Source organism: Arvicanthis niloticus, chromosome 17 (genome assembly GCF_011762505.2).
Source record: "Arvicanthis niloticus isolate mArvNil1 chromosome 17, mArvNil1.pat.X, whole genome shotgun sequence".
NCBI classification, from domain to species: Eukaryota; Metazoa; Chordata; class Mammalia; order Rodentia; family Muridae; genus Arvicanthis; species Arvicanthis niloticus.
The window spans coordinates 7,708,441-7,723,778 of NC_047674.1; the positions used below are offsets into that span (position 1 = coordinate 7,708,441).

At 37.1% G+C, this 15,338-nt stretch overlaps 1 protein-coding gene across 11 annotated transcripts in view; it reads right to left on the reverse strand.

Annotated features, from left to right (window-relative positions):
• The window catches only part of Pam (peptidylglycine alpha-amidating monooxygenase), a 281,891-nt gene that overhangs the window by 27,095 nt on the left and 239,458 nt on the right, over positions 1 to 15,338 (reverse strand). For all 11 annotated transcript variants that reach the window (XM_034521200.2, XM_034521206.2, XM_034521205.2 and 8 more), the window contains one exon: positions 9,777 to 9,906. In XM_034521200.2, coding sequence (XP_034377091.1) covers positions 9,777 to 9,906 — 130 coding nt within the window. The remainder of the gene's footprint in view (positions 1 to 9,776; positions 9,907 to 15,338) is intronic.

Here is a 15,338-nt window from a genome sequence, read left to right on the forward strand (position 1 = left end):
CTTTCCATGGTTTGTAAATCAATATTTTCTTTAAAGTTATAGGAGGCTAACTTATTTTAACCTCTGTAATAATTACACAGGGAAAAGGAGGGATGAGAAAGATCCTTTTACTAGCCAAAGGTAAAACACAAGAACATAAAAGAATATAAATAGAACATTCAAAAATATTTCAATAAAACAAAGCAGAATTTATTATTGAAAAAAAAACACACTCAGAGACATGAAGCTTCTTTTTCTACCATATTTTCATTAGTGCAAAATGGATAATTACAGAATGATTTGTTTCAAATGAATATAGTAATTTCTGCTTTTTAAAAACTTAGCATCTTCTGGGTAATATAATATAAATATAATATAAAATATAATAGACATATATGTATAAATAGTAATACTTTCCCTTAGAATACCAGTTATATCAGATACTGTACTTATTTCAACTCTTGTTTCAAAAATTTGCATTAGCTCCTCCCCATCCTTAGAGGCTGCATTCCTAGACCCTAGTGGTACCTGCAACCATAGACAGTACCAAATGCTGAGGCTATGACACTTGTTCCTCTTTCCTAGCCACATTGTGAGAAAGCTCCACTTATAAACTGGGAGCATCAAGAGACTAAAAGCAATAACTAATAAAAAAATAAATATGATAGAATTTAGAAATCTAAAGAATCCTGGCTCCTGGGATTGGGGGCCATTTTTAAGTACAATAAGGACAAGTTGAGCAAAGCACAGTGATTCTGTTGGTTTGACTATGAGATGGCTGCTAAGTGACTAACGGGTGGGCAATGGATCCAGTGTGCAGATGATAGTCAAAGAAATGATTCAAGTCTTGGGCAAGATGGAAGGAGATTTTATCACACTCCTCAGCATATCACACGGCTATAGATTTAAAACATATAATTACTCCTTTCTAGAGTCTCCCATTTATTATTTTTGGACTGGGTTAACTGCAAGCATCTGAAACCACAGAAGTAACTATTGTATGTTCCCGCTGCGTGTGATGGAGACGAACTGCTACCCAAGCTTATGTAGGAAAGATGTAAATGAACCAGATACCAAGAAACCATTTTACATGTTCAAAAGCAAAGCATTGAATCAGCACATACAGATGCATAACTGTATCAGCTATAGATGTGTACTTTCTCTTCGTTAAACTGAGTAGTCAAAAGAAGACTTGGAATAACACCAAATATCTGTCAGGATATATTGACAACTTGGGAAGGTTACTGACTGCTCAAACTCATTATTAGTTGGCTGGTTTATTTATTTATTTATTTATTTATATTTATTTATTTATTTATTCATTCATTTAGTGGAACCGGTAGAGAGGTCCCAGTAGGGGCACAGAAAGTTTTAAATCATACCCTCTTGCCATTAAAAATATCCATCACACAATTATCTGAGCTTCTTGACTAGCAAGGTCTTTGGGGTATATTTTTCCTGAAAGATAGCAGTGCATCCCTGACGTAGTTCTTATTAATGATGTATTCAATTGAACACAAAATATTGATTTAACTTTGTCAGCCGAAAACTTAAGTAAAACCATTGGCATAAGCTATCATGTGTAGTTAAAACCACCCTGCAGTATCCAGAAAAGAAGCATATACTTACAAAACATATGCAGCAGCAGTTATAATGTCTCTCTTTCATATAATGAAATATATTTTATTTTTACTATTCTTTGTTGCTTTAGAAATTAGTGTATGTTCATCGGACAAAATGATGGACATTTATGTCATTAATGGCATAATGTCTATTACGTATTTGGATTTTATTTATATTCACCTTCATGTGACAGTTCCCTTGTCTCAAATAGATATGATTCTAGTTTCATATTATATAATACTTTAAAAGGTTATTTTGCGTGAGAGAGAACATGATATTTGGTTTTCTGAGTTTTATGTTGCTTTGCTCAATAGTCATTTCTTACAAGTAACATACTTTTGTCCTTCAAGGGTGAGTAAAATTCCATTGTCCACATATGCCACACTGTCCTGGTCCACTCACCTGCTCATGTGCATCTAAGCTCATTGCATACTGATGATTTACCTTCTTTCTAAGGGAGATTTAAATTGAGAGGAACTTACATTCGCACAGTTATAAGAGACGGCATAGAGCTTCCGTGTATACTATATTCCTTTTTCCTCAGTAAAGACATTATGTAAAGCTGCCCAGAACATCCTGACATCGACAGTTCCACTACTCATGTTTTAATTTCCCTGTCCCTTTTATATTTCTTAAAAGTGGTATTGGTACTTCAGGTTTTGTTGCATGGGTAGGAAATGTATGTGTCCATTCCTTTCCTGACTGATTAGCATTTGGTAATCTGGAAAATTCCTGAGTCCTCACAGTCCTTACCAGGCAGTGTCTGTTTTGTATGGAGTAAGTGTTCTGACTCATCGCTAATAGTTTGTAACTGTGGCATTCCAATTGCCCATTGTGTCTCTTCGCAAAGCAGCAGCATATGAGACCTCAGCACACCTAATTCTCTATCTCCCCTCTGCAGAGTAATCAGCCACGTGGAGCACAGTGTATTTCCTTGCAGCTGGTTTCTCTTATAATGGGTTGCAGTAAATCTGTAAGTTAACTGCCTCCTTTCTGTCTGGTTATTCACTTAAACATCCACCTCCAATCTCTGATCATGTAATATTTTTGAAAACAAGTAACAAAACCAAAACCCCTTCAACTTGATTGATAGAAAGGAATAAGAATTTTTTCTCATTGTGAAGGCCATCCTTACTTTCCATCCCCAATATTTATTTTTCTCTTCTTTTCCCAAACCCAAAACACTGGGCTTGACTTCTGAGAATAAAACCTGTGTCAATGAACAGTCATAAATAATTCAGACTCGGACTACTATGCCAGTTAGGTCAAAAGAGAAGGGTGTAGCCGATGAGCAGCTTGGTGAAGAACAGCCCTTCGTGAAATGCACTGTCCTGAGCTGCTCACAATGTAGACAAACATCTGCCAAGAAACTGGTGTTCCTGAACAGACATGACTTGTGTGGTGGCATCTACATGTGTAGTCTAAAAATGTCATATAAATAAAGGGATCACTCCATTTTATTTTACGGTATGGTAGGAAAATATAAAATGGCAAACTGAAAAAGCATACTAACAAAAGTTAACAATACAAAACAAATAAATCTGATCTTTATATCCTTAATTTGGAATGATTGAAGCCTTCAGCATCAATCGATATGTATTTCCCAATACCTTATAATAGTATAACAGTTGAAAATTGGGGGGTCTCTCTGATTTGCTATGTCCACATATATTTATGTCATTTGTATGTAAAAATGGCATCTTACATACTGAACTACTTACCTTTTCACAGAATTACATTTATTTTACAGATTATTGCTACACGTATGCTGTATCCATAAGTCTCTCTCAATTACTAGTGAATTTATTAATGAGGACATCTCTTTATGTGCTCACCCACAAACAAAGAAAAAGGGAATCCAAAGGAAAGGAAAGAAAACAAATTCAAATATTATAGAAGCTACTTCCATTAATACCACTTAATTACAACTATTTACCTTTAGTTATGGGAATGACAAATAAGGAAAGTATAAAATTCTTAGGAAACAATGTAGTTGCAAAGGCATAAACCACAATTCAATGGGCCTGACCCTTTCATTTAACATCCGTTAGCAGATGTCTGTACGTTTAAACTGGCAGCACCAAGAGACATTTGGCTACTCAAATGATTGGTCGTCTTTCCTAATCCTTTCACTTGGGATATCATGAAACCAACAGCTGCTCTCCAGTGTTACACAGGGCAAATAATAAAGGCACAGGCTCTGTTTCTGAAATGAGAAAACTGCACACACACATGAACACACACACACACACACACACACACACACACACACACACAGACTAAGCCAAAAAATAGTTTATAAACTCTTTTGTAATTCAAAGAAAGGTACCCTTTGAACAGCTCACAAATGGATGTCAGATTATAGAGCTGGCTATATCGTTGCTATAGCAAACTGATTATTTAGTGTTTTAAAGCTGCTACCCCCACTTCTGTGCTGCGGAGAAGTCTTTATTTCAACCACATTTAACTTTTCACGGAGCATAATAATACCCTGAACATTTCACACAGCGCCCAGAGCACTGATGAATTCTGTATGCCTCTCTGAAAAAAGCACTCAGTTACAAAGACTGAGCTGTGGCCTATTGGCTGGAATTTAGTTCTTTATTTTAACAGTATGAATTCCCCATTAATGATTTTGCACATTAGCAGCTAATCAAACAGTTTAGATAAGCCTGAGAAGAAATGCTTTTCCATATTCACACACAGACAAAGTGCCAGAAGAAGTACAAAATAAACTTAGGCGCCATCAATCAAAATTAAGGGATTGCTAAATAAGTAATAACATGAAGAAAGAAGCAGCATGTTGTTGTAATTATATAAATTAAGAAACTGGGAAAAGAACCATAGGTTTTCAATTGAACAAATAAATAAAAATGTGCCTTTACTGTTAGGGGAACAGCTTTTAAGGCCCCCTAAAGTGGGGGTATGTTTAAAATATTATGTTAAGAAAACTCTGGATGCATGCTTGGTTTGGAAAACCCCTGTGATAAGGAAAGGAGGCAGACAAAGAAACCAGTGTAGCCATTTGGTATTCTGACTGGCCTAGACCTGAGGCCCTCAATAAGCAGTTAAAAGAATATAGAACCAGATATCAAGAGCCCAGAGCTCTAGATCGTGTTCAGTCAATATTACTACCGGGCACAAGTGATGTAACCAAATGCATATTGTTATTAGGCAATATTAGGCAACTACTAAAACCTCCACTTTGGTTTAGACAAGGTGCTGATATGCCAGCAGGTCAAATCTCTTGAGGCATATCTCAAAGCTATGAAGCAGGCACCAAGACAAAGTCGCTGTCACCTGTCTTTATAAACATGGTTGCCTTTCTTTGAGACTGACTTCATTAGGCCGGAGAGTTTTCATGAGTCCAATCACTGCACAGGTGTAAAGAAGGGAGAATAATGAACTGATGGCGCAGAAAGAGCAGCTCGAATGTAGAAGAGGGCTTTTGTGATCTGGGTGATTGCAATATGGCAGAAAGGAGGAGAATATGGAAGTATTCCTTTCCTAGAACTCAACTTTCTCTCAGATACAGGGAAATTCAGAATGGTTCAGTGAGTTTGAACTGTGTTGTTTGGGTCTCAGTTAAAATGTTACATTCCCCCTTACATGCACACACACACACACACACACACATACACACATGCACACACATACAATCAAGCATGCAGACACACACACAGGCACATGCACATGTTCACATACAGATACACATACATATGCACACACATACACATACCAATATATACAAATACATACATGTAAATACACACAAACATGTACAAACACACAGATACCCATAGACACACAGCACATATACAAACACACACAGACACACTTCCACAGTGAATATAATCCTTTGATGGTAGACATCTAGAAAATACAGCAAAAAAAGAATTGCATTACCAGTTGTATTTAATATTTGAGGTAATGCAGCAACATTAAAGGTACCAGAAAACAAACTGCTTTCAGATTCAAATTATCACATCATCATGAAGATAAGTTGAGGGCCTGGGGGACATTTTGTTTGCAAAATGAGAATAAAGACATAGAAAAACAGGGGAAAACCCCATTCTGAATTATTGTGATAAAGGAAGACTCAGATTTGAGTAAGGCCTCAGAGTTGAATAGCATGCCCATACACAGGGATTTTCTTAACACTGGAAAAAGTTCAACATGGAACAACTGAGAATCCACAGAAAAGATGTACTGGCAGCTAAGATCAAGCCTTCTGGTGTTATTTGTTCTGGTGCTGCTCAGTGTACGGTATCTCATTTTATTAGTGAGGCCCTGGCTTTTCTTTAGCTGATCCAACATTTTAGGCCTCAAAATCTGGTATTTGCAAGGATGAATAAGAAGGCATACCATGTGCTATGAAACTCATCTTAAGGATGTTCTGTTGGACTATCAGTATGTAAACTACCTTCTCTATGAGATTGGTATTATAATAAAATGCTATTATGGATCTTATTGATATAGCTTGGGATACCGTATCCTTGAAATTTTTACTTACGCAAATTGATAATTTTTTTCTCTTTCATAGTTTTTTTTGTTTTGTTTTCTATCATTAGCATAAAAGAAAAGTTTCCCAAACCTCTTCCAACTCCATGTGGGGTAACACTAAATGACGTAGGCATACAACTTTAAACCCCTGAAAGTCAGGGCAGAGATTTCTAGTTTAGTCAAGGGTTTCTGTTGACTTATCCAGGATGCTACCCAACCACAGTTGAGAAGAATGAAGGACAGGCTCAGAAACTAGCCATTGACTGTAGTAATGCCTTCTGAGAAACAGGTTGGGGAGCAGCCTTCCTGAGATAAGAGTTACCTCACTCCTGCTTGGAAGCATTTAAATGTGGGGAGCCGACAGAAGGCGGCTATCATCCTTGCAGCCATCTTGAGCCATATGTCCTGACAAGAGACTTGATTGCATTAGCCTACAACAGCTGAGCACACTCTGATAACATCTTGTTTTAGATACTCAGGGTTTTCCCTTGGGTGTGTGAGACTTAAAGGTGTGTGACTTAAGGGTGTGACTTAGAGATCAGATTTAGAGACAAGACCTAAGGGCATGATTAAAGGTGTGACTTAGAGGCATGGCTTAGGAGTGAGACATATAAAAGGAGAGAGGCAGACAGAAGAGTTCAGTATAACTTGGAACTAGGAATTTGGTTAGAGAGTACAACTTGGAGTACAACTTGGAACTAGAAATTAGGTTAGAGAGTACAACTTGGAGGAAGAACTTGGGCAGAACAATTTGGAGAACAGAGCATCAGACACTTCAGAGAGAACAACTTGGAGTTAGTTATTAGACATTAGGCACTTAGCACTTGGAAGAAGAAACTTGGAACTTGGAGGCACTAGGCACTAGGGACTAGGAACTAGGGACTAGGAACTCAAGACTTGGGACTTGGAGAGAAGAAGAGAGACTGAAGAATAAGCGGGATTGAATCACACTCTGTCTGGTCCCCATTCCTTATTCGTCCTCACTCTCTTTCTTGCTGAACCCTGACCTGCAGACTGAAGCAGCTTGGGGCAGTGCGGTTCCCCAAGGCTTCTGGCAGTGTGGGTTCCAACACTGACAGAATGGTCCGAGACATTTTGGCCCACACACGTGGGGTAGCTCGGGCCGCGACATTTAAAGATTAAAGGAAACTTGTTACTCCAAAGTTAGGGCAGACGAGAGGCTTTTTAATGTCTCTTTATTCCTTGCTGGCAACAGGCACTTCCTATATCTGCTCTGAGAAACATCTTAAAAGTAGCCATGTTGAGGCTGGAGAAAAGTGGAAATCAAAGCAAGAAAAGGTCATTTTTCAGGATGTTAAGTGGCTTAGGGGTTTTATTGGTTTCATTTGGGTTGGCATAGTGTTTTAGAACAGTTTAGAAGAGTGGGGGTTGAGGGGGTTGTCAGGGTGCAGCTAGTCAGGACAAGACAGTTGTAATAGCTCAAAGGAGTGTTAGGTGCGGAGACTAAAAGCTCCAGGATCTATCAGATACATAGAAATGATCAGTTCCAGGGAACCAAGAGATAAAATGACTTAGATTTGATTCAGAGTGAGCCTTTGCCTTGTGGAGCTTAGCATTTTTTGTGGTGCTGAGAAGCTGGATAGGAAAGATTTCAAGGAAAATGTACATAAAATTTGGCATGTGGCTTCTCTGCTGAGATCAAGTAAAGGCCTCGTTCTAGTCTGTGAACAATGCAGCAACAAGAAGGCAAGCTCAAGCAAGTTTTAACTCTAGCATCCTGTCAGCACGCATGCATTCTAGAAAAAGGCATTATCTTTGTGCAATGAAGAAAATCTGTGTTTTCTTTCTAAGGTACACCAATTGATATGTACACGACCATGCATGACCATGCAAATAACAGAATCTAAGTTGTTGTTTTTTTTTTTTTTAAATAAATCCAAATCAAGGAAAAAAAAGAACAAAAACAAACAAACAAACAACCCACTACAGAGTAATCTGTTGCTTCTGTTCTTCTTCATGAATAATAAAGAAGAAAAGGCCTGGAAGCTGATATCCGAGTGATCCTGAAGAAGTCTTCAAAATAATGAATGGGGAAAACTAGCTGTGGCCGGCAGATAATGCCAGGGAGGGAATGAGAGACTGCAGATATTTCTATATGTAAGAAATAAAGCTTGGGAGAAAGGCAAAACACAGACAGTGAGTCAGGCCATCACTTTCTTCTAAGTTTTCAACAGCAGGCATCCATTTCCTAATGCCATTCACCATGGCAAACACGTGGGGCTGGGTGGTGAATGTTCTCCCACATGATTCTGGGTACCAAGATGAATGCCAGGGATGAGGAAAAAGCAGCTTTACAGTCAGGCCTGCCACGTAAGCTGTAAAGAACGTTCTCCTAATGGAGAACTCCCTCTTCTTTCCTAGGCCTGGCTTGGCTCCTTCTCCACGCTTGCCTCTGCCGACTCTTCCTTGCTACTGAACTATTCCAGGCTCTGCTGTTTGCTCGGAATGAATATGATATGAAAATGGAAACCTGGACTCTGTCCAATTTTAGCTTTTGCCAGATGAGACTGTCTCAATGGGAGAAAATGATGCTGTAATTTTCTTGTCTGGCATAATGTGGTAAGAAATCCATGCAGAAAATGTAGCAATATTCATTAAAATGAAGACTGCGCCACAATGAGTAGTGATAGTCTGCTTTTAAAAGCACTTGTTAAAATACCATTAGATGTTCAATAACCACCAAACCAACGTCCTAGAGCCCATGATAGGCATGCTGAGACCATTGTTTGCTTTGGACTTCCAAGCAATAGCTTCCTTATATTCAATTTGTGTGACAACTAGAAAGGACAATTAAACTGCAGTAAAAGTATTCATCGGTTTTGAAATGTGGATTAAATTTCATATTCAACTGCATGAAAAGAACTCATCTACATATGCTCAACAGAATGAGTTATCACAATTTGAATCAAGAGCTCATAGAAGGAGGAGAAGCTCCTTAATTTCCCAGATGAGCTTCTACACTTGTATATCTGAAAGGAAAAGAAGCATGAAGATTTGTTGAAAATATATTTAAAATTTTTCTTTCATGTGTACACTTGCTATTAAGGAACTAGTCAGTGGATATTCATCTCTAAGTAGAGTCAAAATAATGTACTGCGTTTTGGGGACATACTCAAAAAAATACAACCCTCGAGTCTACTCAGAAACACATTGGAGGCATCATCGCCAAGCGACTAAGTGGCCAAGTCTGTTTTCACATGTAAAGGACAAGATGCAACATGCACAAGGTTTCCACTCTGCTATTTAATGTCGTTGTGTGCTGAAATAACACATGCTGTCTGTATAAAAAAATATATAGAATGATATGGCAATGTAAGGCAAATATCTCACTGTCATTCTTGAAATTGTAGAGATAGATGCAAGAGGAGAAATAATCAAAGAAACACAACAATAGGACTGGAGCATCCACTCTGCAAAACACTAGTCATGAATCCTGTTAATATGTATCACTAGCTAGTGACATCACATAAGGAGAGCCATCAAAGTTTCATATGTTTCCAGACAGATATACCCACACTTCTTCACAATTTTGGGGGAGAATCAAAGTAAAAGAATGAAACAGGAATTCACCCCTCAGTATTCTTAATTTAATCTAAAGGAATACATATTATTTTCATATACATTCTGGAGAAAAAAATAACATTACTTACTTTCCATCCCAAACGTGGTCACCTCTGTGGAAAATCACTAGGTTATTCTTAGAATCCAGGGCCACCCCTGAAACCTGGCCTGGTAACAAGTACACCCCAGGCCAGTCCAGTGCTTCTTCCACATGGAAATCTAAAAGAGAAATCCACACACATGTTCAGCATCAAAACAGAAGCAGGGAGTCAGAACCGGCATAAGAACTCATGCAAAGACACTGAAACCAGAATCGAGCAGAAAACATGCCACATGCACATGCTTAGCAGCCGCTTGAGCTAGGAGATCAAATGGCTGGACTTGTAGCAAGACCTTCTGCTTTCCTTTCCCATTGCTGAAACACCAGTAAAATCAGACAGCTCTTCACTATCAAAAAGACAACTGGACTGCCGGGCAGTGGTGGTGCACACCTTTAATCCCAGCACTTGGGAGGCAGAGGTAGGTGTATTTCTGAGTTCAAGGCCAACCTGGTCTACAGAGTGAGTTCTAGGACAGCCAGAGATACACAGAGAAACCCTGTCTCAAAAACAAACAGACAGACAGACAGACGGACAACTGGAAAACATTACCTCCTTGATGAGAGATTTTTTAACTTTAAATTAATATCTTGGAAAACTATGCCAGCAGTGAAGGTATTCTTTAAAAATTTATTTTACAGTCTTTGGTATTTTGTCTGCACATATACCTGTGTGATGGTGTCAGATCTTGGAGTTACAGACAGTTGTGTGCTGCCATATAGGTGCTGGGAACTGAACCGGGGTCCTCTGGAAGAGCAGTCAGTGCTCTCAACCACTGAGCCATCTCTCCAGCCCAAACATTTTGTTTTAATATACAAGTTTAAAACAGAAATAAATAGTAGGAATGGGACAAAAGCCAATCCTTCAATGTATTACTCTCTCTTGTATCTATGTATCTATGTATCTATCTATGCATCTATCTATGTATCTATCTATGTATGTATCTATCTATCTATCTATCTTCCTACCTACCTACCTATCATCCATCCATCTGAATAAAATCTGGATGATCAATAGATAGCAGTTCCTAAAATAAGATATCATTTATCTTAGCTTCAGCATTCCTATAAAAATTGGAATTATCTGTCCTTGTATATATTTCATTGCTTTCAAACTTGACAAAAAGGCAACACTGACAACTCTATTATTGACTGATAAATTATTCCTGTTTCTGACCCCCATTATACCTACTCTGTATTCTAACGAACACAATCTTCAGAGAAGACCTGAGTTCATTTGTGTTAATCCATGTCATAAACCAGCTCATGAATGAACAGTTACTATACAGTGTGTTATCTGCCCTGAGGATAGGTAGCTATTAAGATAACTTTGAAAGCTATTGTGTCACAGTTTCATGTTCTCCTCTCAAATGCTTCAACAGAGATTCTGAGAAACATCAAAGCAGCAATCTGAGTTCCATTGCTCTACTCCGGTTTCTGAAGAGTGTGCCAACAAGTAGTTAAGCCCTCAAAAAGAGGCATCAAAGGCTGGCAGAAGAAAGCAAATTGCAGAGCTTATATAATAGGCACCCGAACCCTTGAGAGAGTGCCAATATAAGACTAAGCACTTACAAATACTCTTCTTCAATTATGTAAGTGTAAAGACCCCTGTCCATGAAAAATTATTTCATCTAACATACGGCTTCTTTGTATAAGTTAACAAAAAAAGCTAACATCTATCAAGGATTTTTAATAAAGCATTTTTAGCAGGTAAGTGAACTCTTTAAACTAAACTCTGTGAACATAAAGATATAAAAACATGGGTTTTTTTTTTTTTTTTTTTTTTTTTGGCCTTGATGAACAGAAAGATATAGTAAGAATGCAAAAGGTAAGATAACTTTATCAATGAGGGAAAACAGGAACCGAATTCTTGGGACACAAAAGAGCATAAGAACAGAAAAGTTCTTGTTCTGTCTTGAGGCTTTGGCTGGCATAGCATGGAGTGACCATCTCTTCAGAAGCTCACCTAGAATTATTAAAAATGAATGTGCTTTCGTGTCAAGTTAAGAATGGGTGAGCTGAGGCTGAGGGGAATTTGGGAGTTGAAAGAAGAAAGAAGAAAAGAAGAAAAGTGAGGATGTTATAGCTACAGTATGTTTCATAAAGTTTAGTAACCTGGCATGGGAGATGAATTCTATGCCAGGTGATTGTGGCAAGCATGGCCACAGGACAAGGTAACCACCAGATCTACTTTGAACTTAGGCAGAAAAAACTATGATGTATCACAGAAAGAGCATGGATATAACAAGGAGACAGTTGGTTTCCTTTTTTCCAGTAGTGCCATGATCTATACTGCAATTAATTTTAAGGCACGATGCAAGTACTTTCTTCATAGTAGAAAATCACAGAGTTAGGAAATGATTTAGTGTGTGATATATTAAAGCACGTGTTGATGCCATTTTCTCTCATGTGTGCTGTGAGAGGCTGTATTGGGTTAGAGAGACACAGGGCAGGGTTTCAGCTAACATGACCAAATCTGCAAATAACCTGGGCATGCCAGTGGATGGGAATACCAGAGATTTCTAATGAATAGCATCCATCATTTATCACACTTGCTTGTCAAAATAGAAAAGGCTGGAAACTGATGCTACAGTCAACGGTGAGTCAGGTTTATAAGTGAAGGTTTATAAGCATGGGGCGATAGTGTTAAGATTGTGCCCTTGAAAGTTAGCTTTGGGAATAAGGGCAGAAACGTTATAATTAAAGATGTCTAGGTTGATGAACAGATAGATAAATCATTCCACAAAGGGAACGTTTTAGATAGTTTACAGAAGCTTGACTTTCAGTGTGTTCCCATCTCATCTTGGTTGTGGCTTGTACATTTAGTTCTCCTCATTCTGTCCTGAGTAACCAACTTTGGAACTTACAGATGGACTCTAAGTGAATCTTAAGCAGGTACCAAACTGGATATTTCATTGCGTTTATCAGATTCCCAAAAGGCCAGAAACATTATGACTATACATGTCTCATTTACTGTTTTATCAAGTCTCATATATACTCACTCCAGTCAGTCTCTATCAGGATGGTTAGCATTTCTACCCTCTTACACTCTCATACTTTATGTATACAGCTACCTCTTTTTACCCTAAAGTAATCTTGACAATAATATAAGACTATGTAGTAAAAATGAGACTTTAGGAACTTCTTTCATTTAAGTTAAATGCACACATATTCTTGCATCTGCAGCTTTTAGATTACACCACCAACATGGAGTGTGGTTAAGTGCTCATGAAGATGAATGGTGTAAACTGTGATAAAAAAGTATCCAATGTGCAAAGTATTCATTGTGATGCTGTCAAATACACATTTCATAGACTATTAGAACTACCTTATAAAGATCGCTAATCTGTCTGTGAACTGTCCCAACATCATAAACCTTATTCGGTTAATCAGACAGTCTATGAGGAGCAAATTGTTTTGGGCCAAACCATACCAATTATAAAACTACTGGTCTGTATGGTTAGAGATTTTCCAAAACACAAAGGCATTATAAATACCCAGAAAGCATTTATTGAAAGGTCCACTTTTGGGAATTTTTAATACAGTGTTGGTGGTATCTAAGGAAATTAACACTATGAAAAACTTGGCTTTTAAATACAAAATATTTGAAAAGCTTTTTAATTTAATTTACAGTAGCCTTGCAGGTGTTAAGAGTACCCAGATAAGACTTCAACGTTAGATATCTGGGTTCTTGTGTTAATCAGATTCTAGGATGGGAAAGGAAGTGAGTTCACATTCTCCTCTGTGCATACTGGATCAGGAAATGAAAGCTTTCCTTTCCAATGTAACTACCTTAGTAGTATTGAAGGTTAAAGGTTACTTCCTTTAAGACTATATGAGTAAAATTAAGAAAGTCATCTAGAAATATTTTATGACTGCTCTTATGCCCACTACAAAGCACTCAAGAGTCAGGGCCCCCCAACTGCATTGGAATCAACACATATTATTTTATTACTTGATAGAACTGAATTTATGCTTGAGTCAGACGTTAGACCCCAAGACCAAGGATAATTTTCTCTAATTATTAAAATAGGAACATTTAAAAGACTCACCAAAGAAATTGTATGACCAAACGTATTTCGGTTCTATCTTAACTTGACATTTTCACTCACACAAAAAAAAAAAAAAAAAAAAAAAAAAGATGTGCTTCAGATTTCATCTACTTTTTACTTAAAGGATTCAGTGACTAGTTAAATGTTTTAGAATTCTGGATTAAACCAGATATTAAATTAAAAAATTCATATCTATGACCTTGCTCAGCCATCCCTGACTCAAAAATGTGACCAGTGTTAAACTCAGAGAGTAATTAATGTGGTTAAGATTGCCTGTATTTTTTAAAATTCTGGTTCAAGAATATAATAGAGAAAACAATGCTTTATAAAAATAAAGTAAGTACATATTAATTGGGCATACTAGTAGCCTTAACACAATTCACTGTTTTCAAAAAGGTGCCAAGAGCAATAAAACTGTTCTCCTGAGAGTTTAAATGGCATCTAAGACTTTTGTAACAAATTATATTATTCTCCACAGAGCCCTTGTATTTATTACAAAAACAATAAATGCATAGCTCATATTCTTCCAGAGATTAAAAAATCACTTTAGAAAATTAAGCATTACTATTAAAATTACATCAATAAATCACTGAAAGAATCTTACACCTTTCCGAGAAAGAGATTAATGCTAGGAATCAGAACTACTGTCACATGATCTTATTAATAAGCATTTAAAAGGGCAGCCACTTATCTGTGTCATGGGAGGACTAACAGAGCTACATAAAACTCTAGCTTGATATAATTTAAGCATAGCACTGTGACTTAACTTCAGTATAACAAGGTTCCTCACATTTAGTTCTGACAAGAAAAACTGGAGAAAATCACTACATTTCAACAAGATGTGGGGATTGCTTCCTCTATACTTGTCAGTAGCGTGAGTAAACATGATTTATAGCTGACAGATTTATTATTTATTGGAAGTGCCAGCAATAACTATAATTAACCAATGCCACACAGGAAATGTTTGCAAAAAAGTTAAAGAGAAAACAAGAATTAATTACAATGTCTCATTTAACAGGAGTGAAATAAGAAAGAGGTAAAAGATGGAGCCTTAAAAGCAATACAAAAATGAGTGTAGAAGAATTTTGAAGAATTATGTATATGTATAGAAATAATTATGTATATAAAATAATTATGTACATATAGAAATATATATATATACATATATATATGTATATATATATATATATATATATATACACACACACACATATACATATGAGCAAAGACACAGTCTGCTAAAACCATTCTATTATCATACTGTTTGAAAATGTACTTCAGAATTATTTTCATGGAATAACGTTCCTAACTAGAAAGACGAAAGCCAGTTGGATCAAGTTGAGACTGAATTAGTTTTTGTATGTAGTATTTGTATTAAGTCTCAGAGAATTTCCTATATGTATGCAGTGCACTTCGGTCACATTTACCCTAACACTGACTTCTCCTTACCCCTCTCAACTTCATTTTCCCCTTCTTTCGTTTTTGTTTAATAACACGCAGAG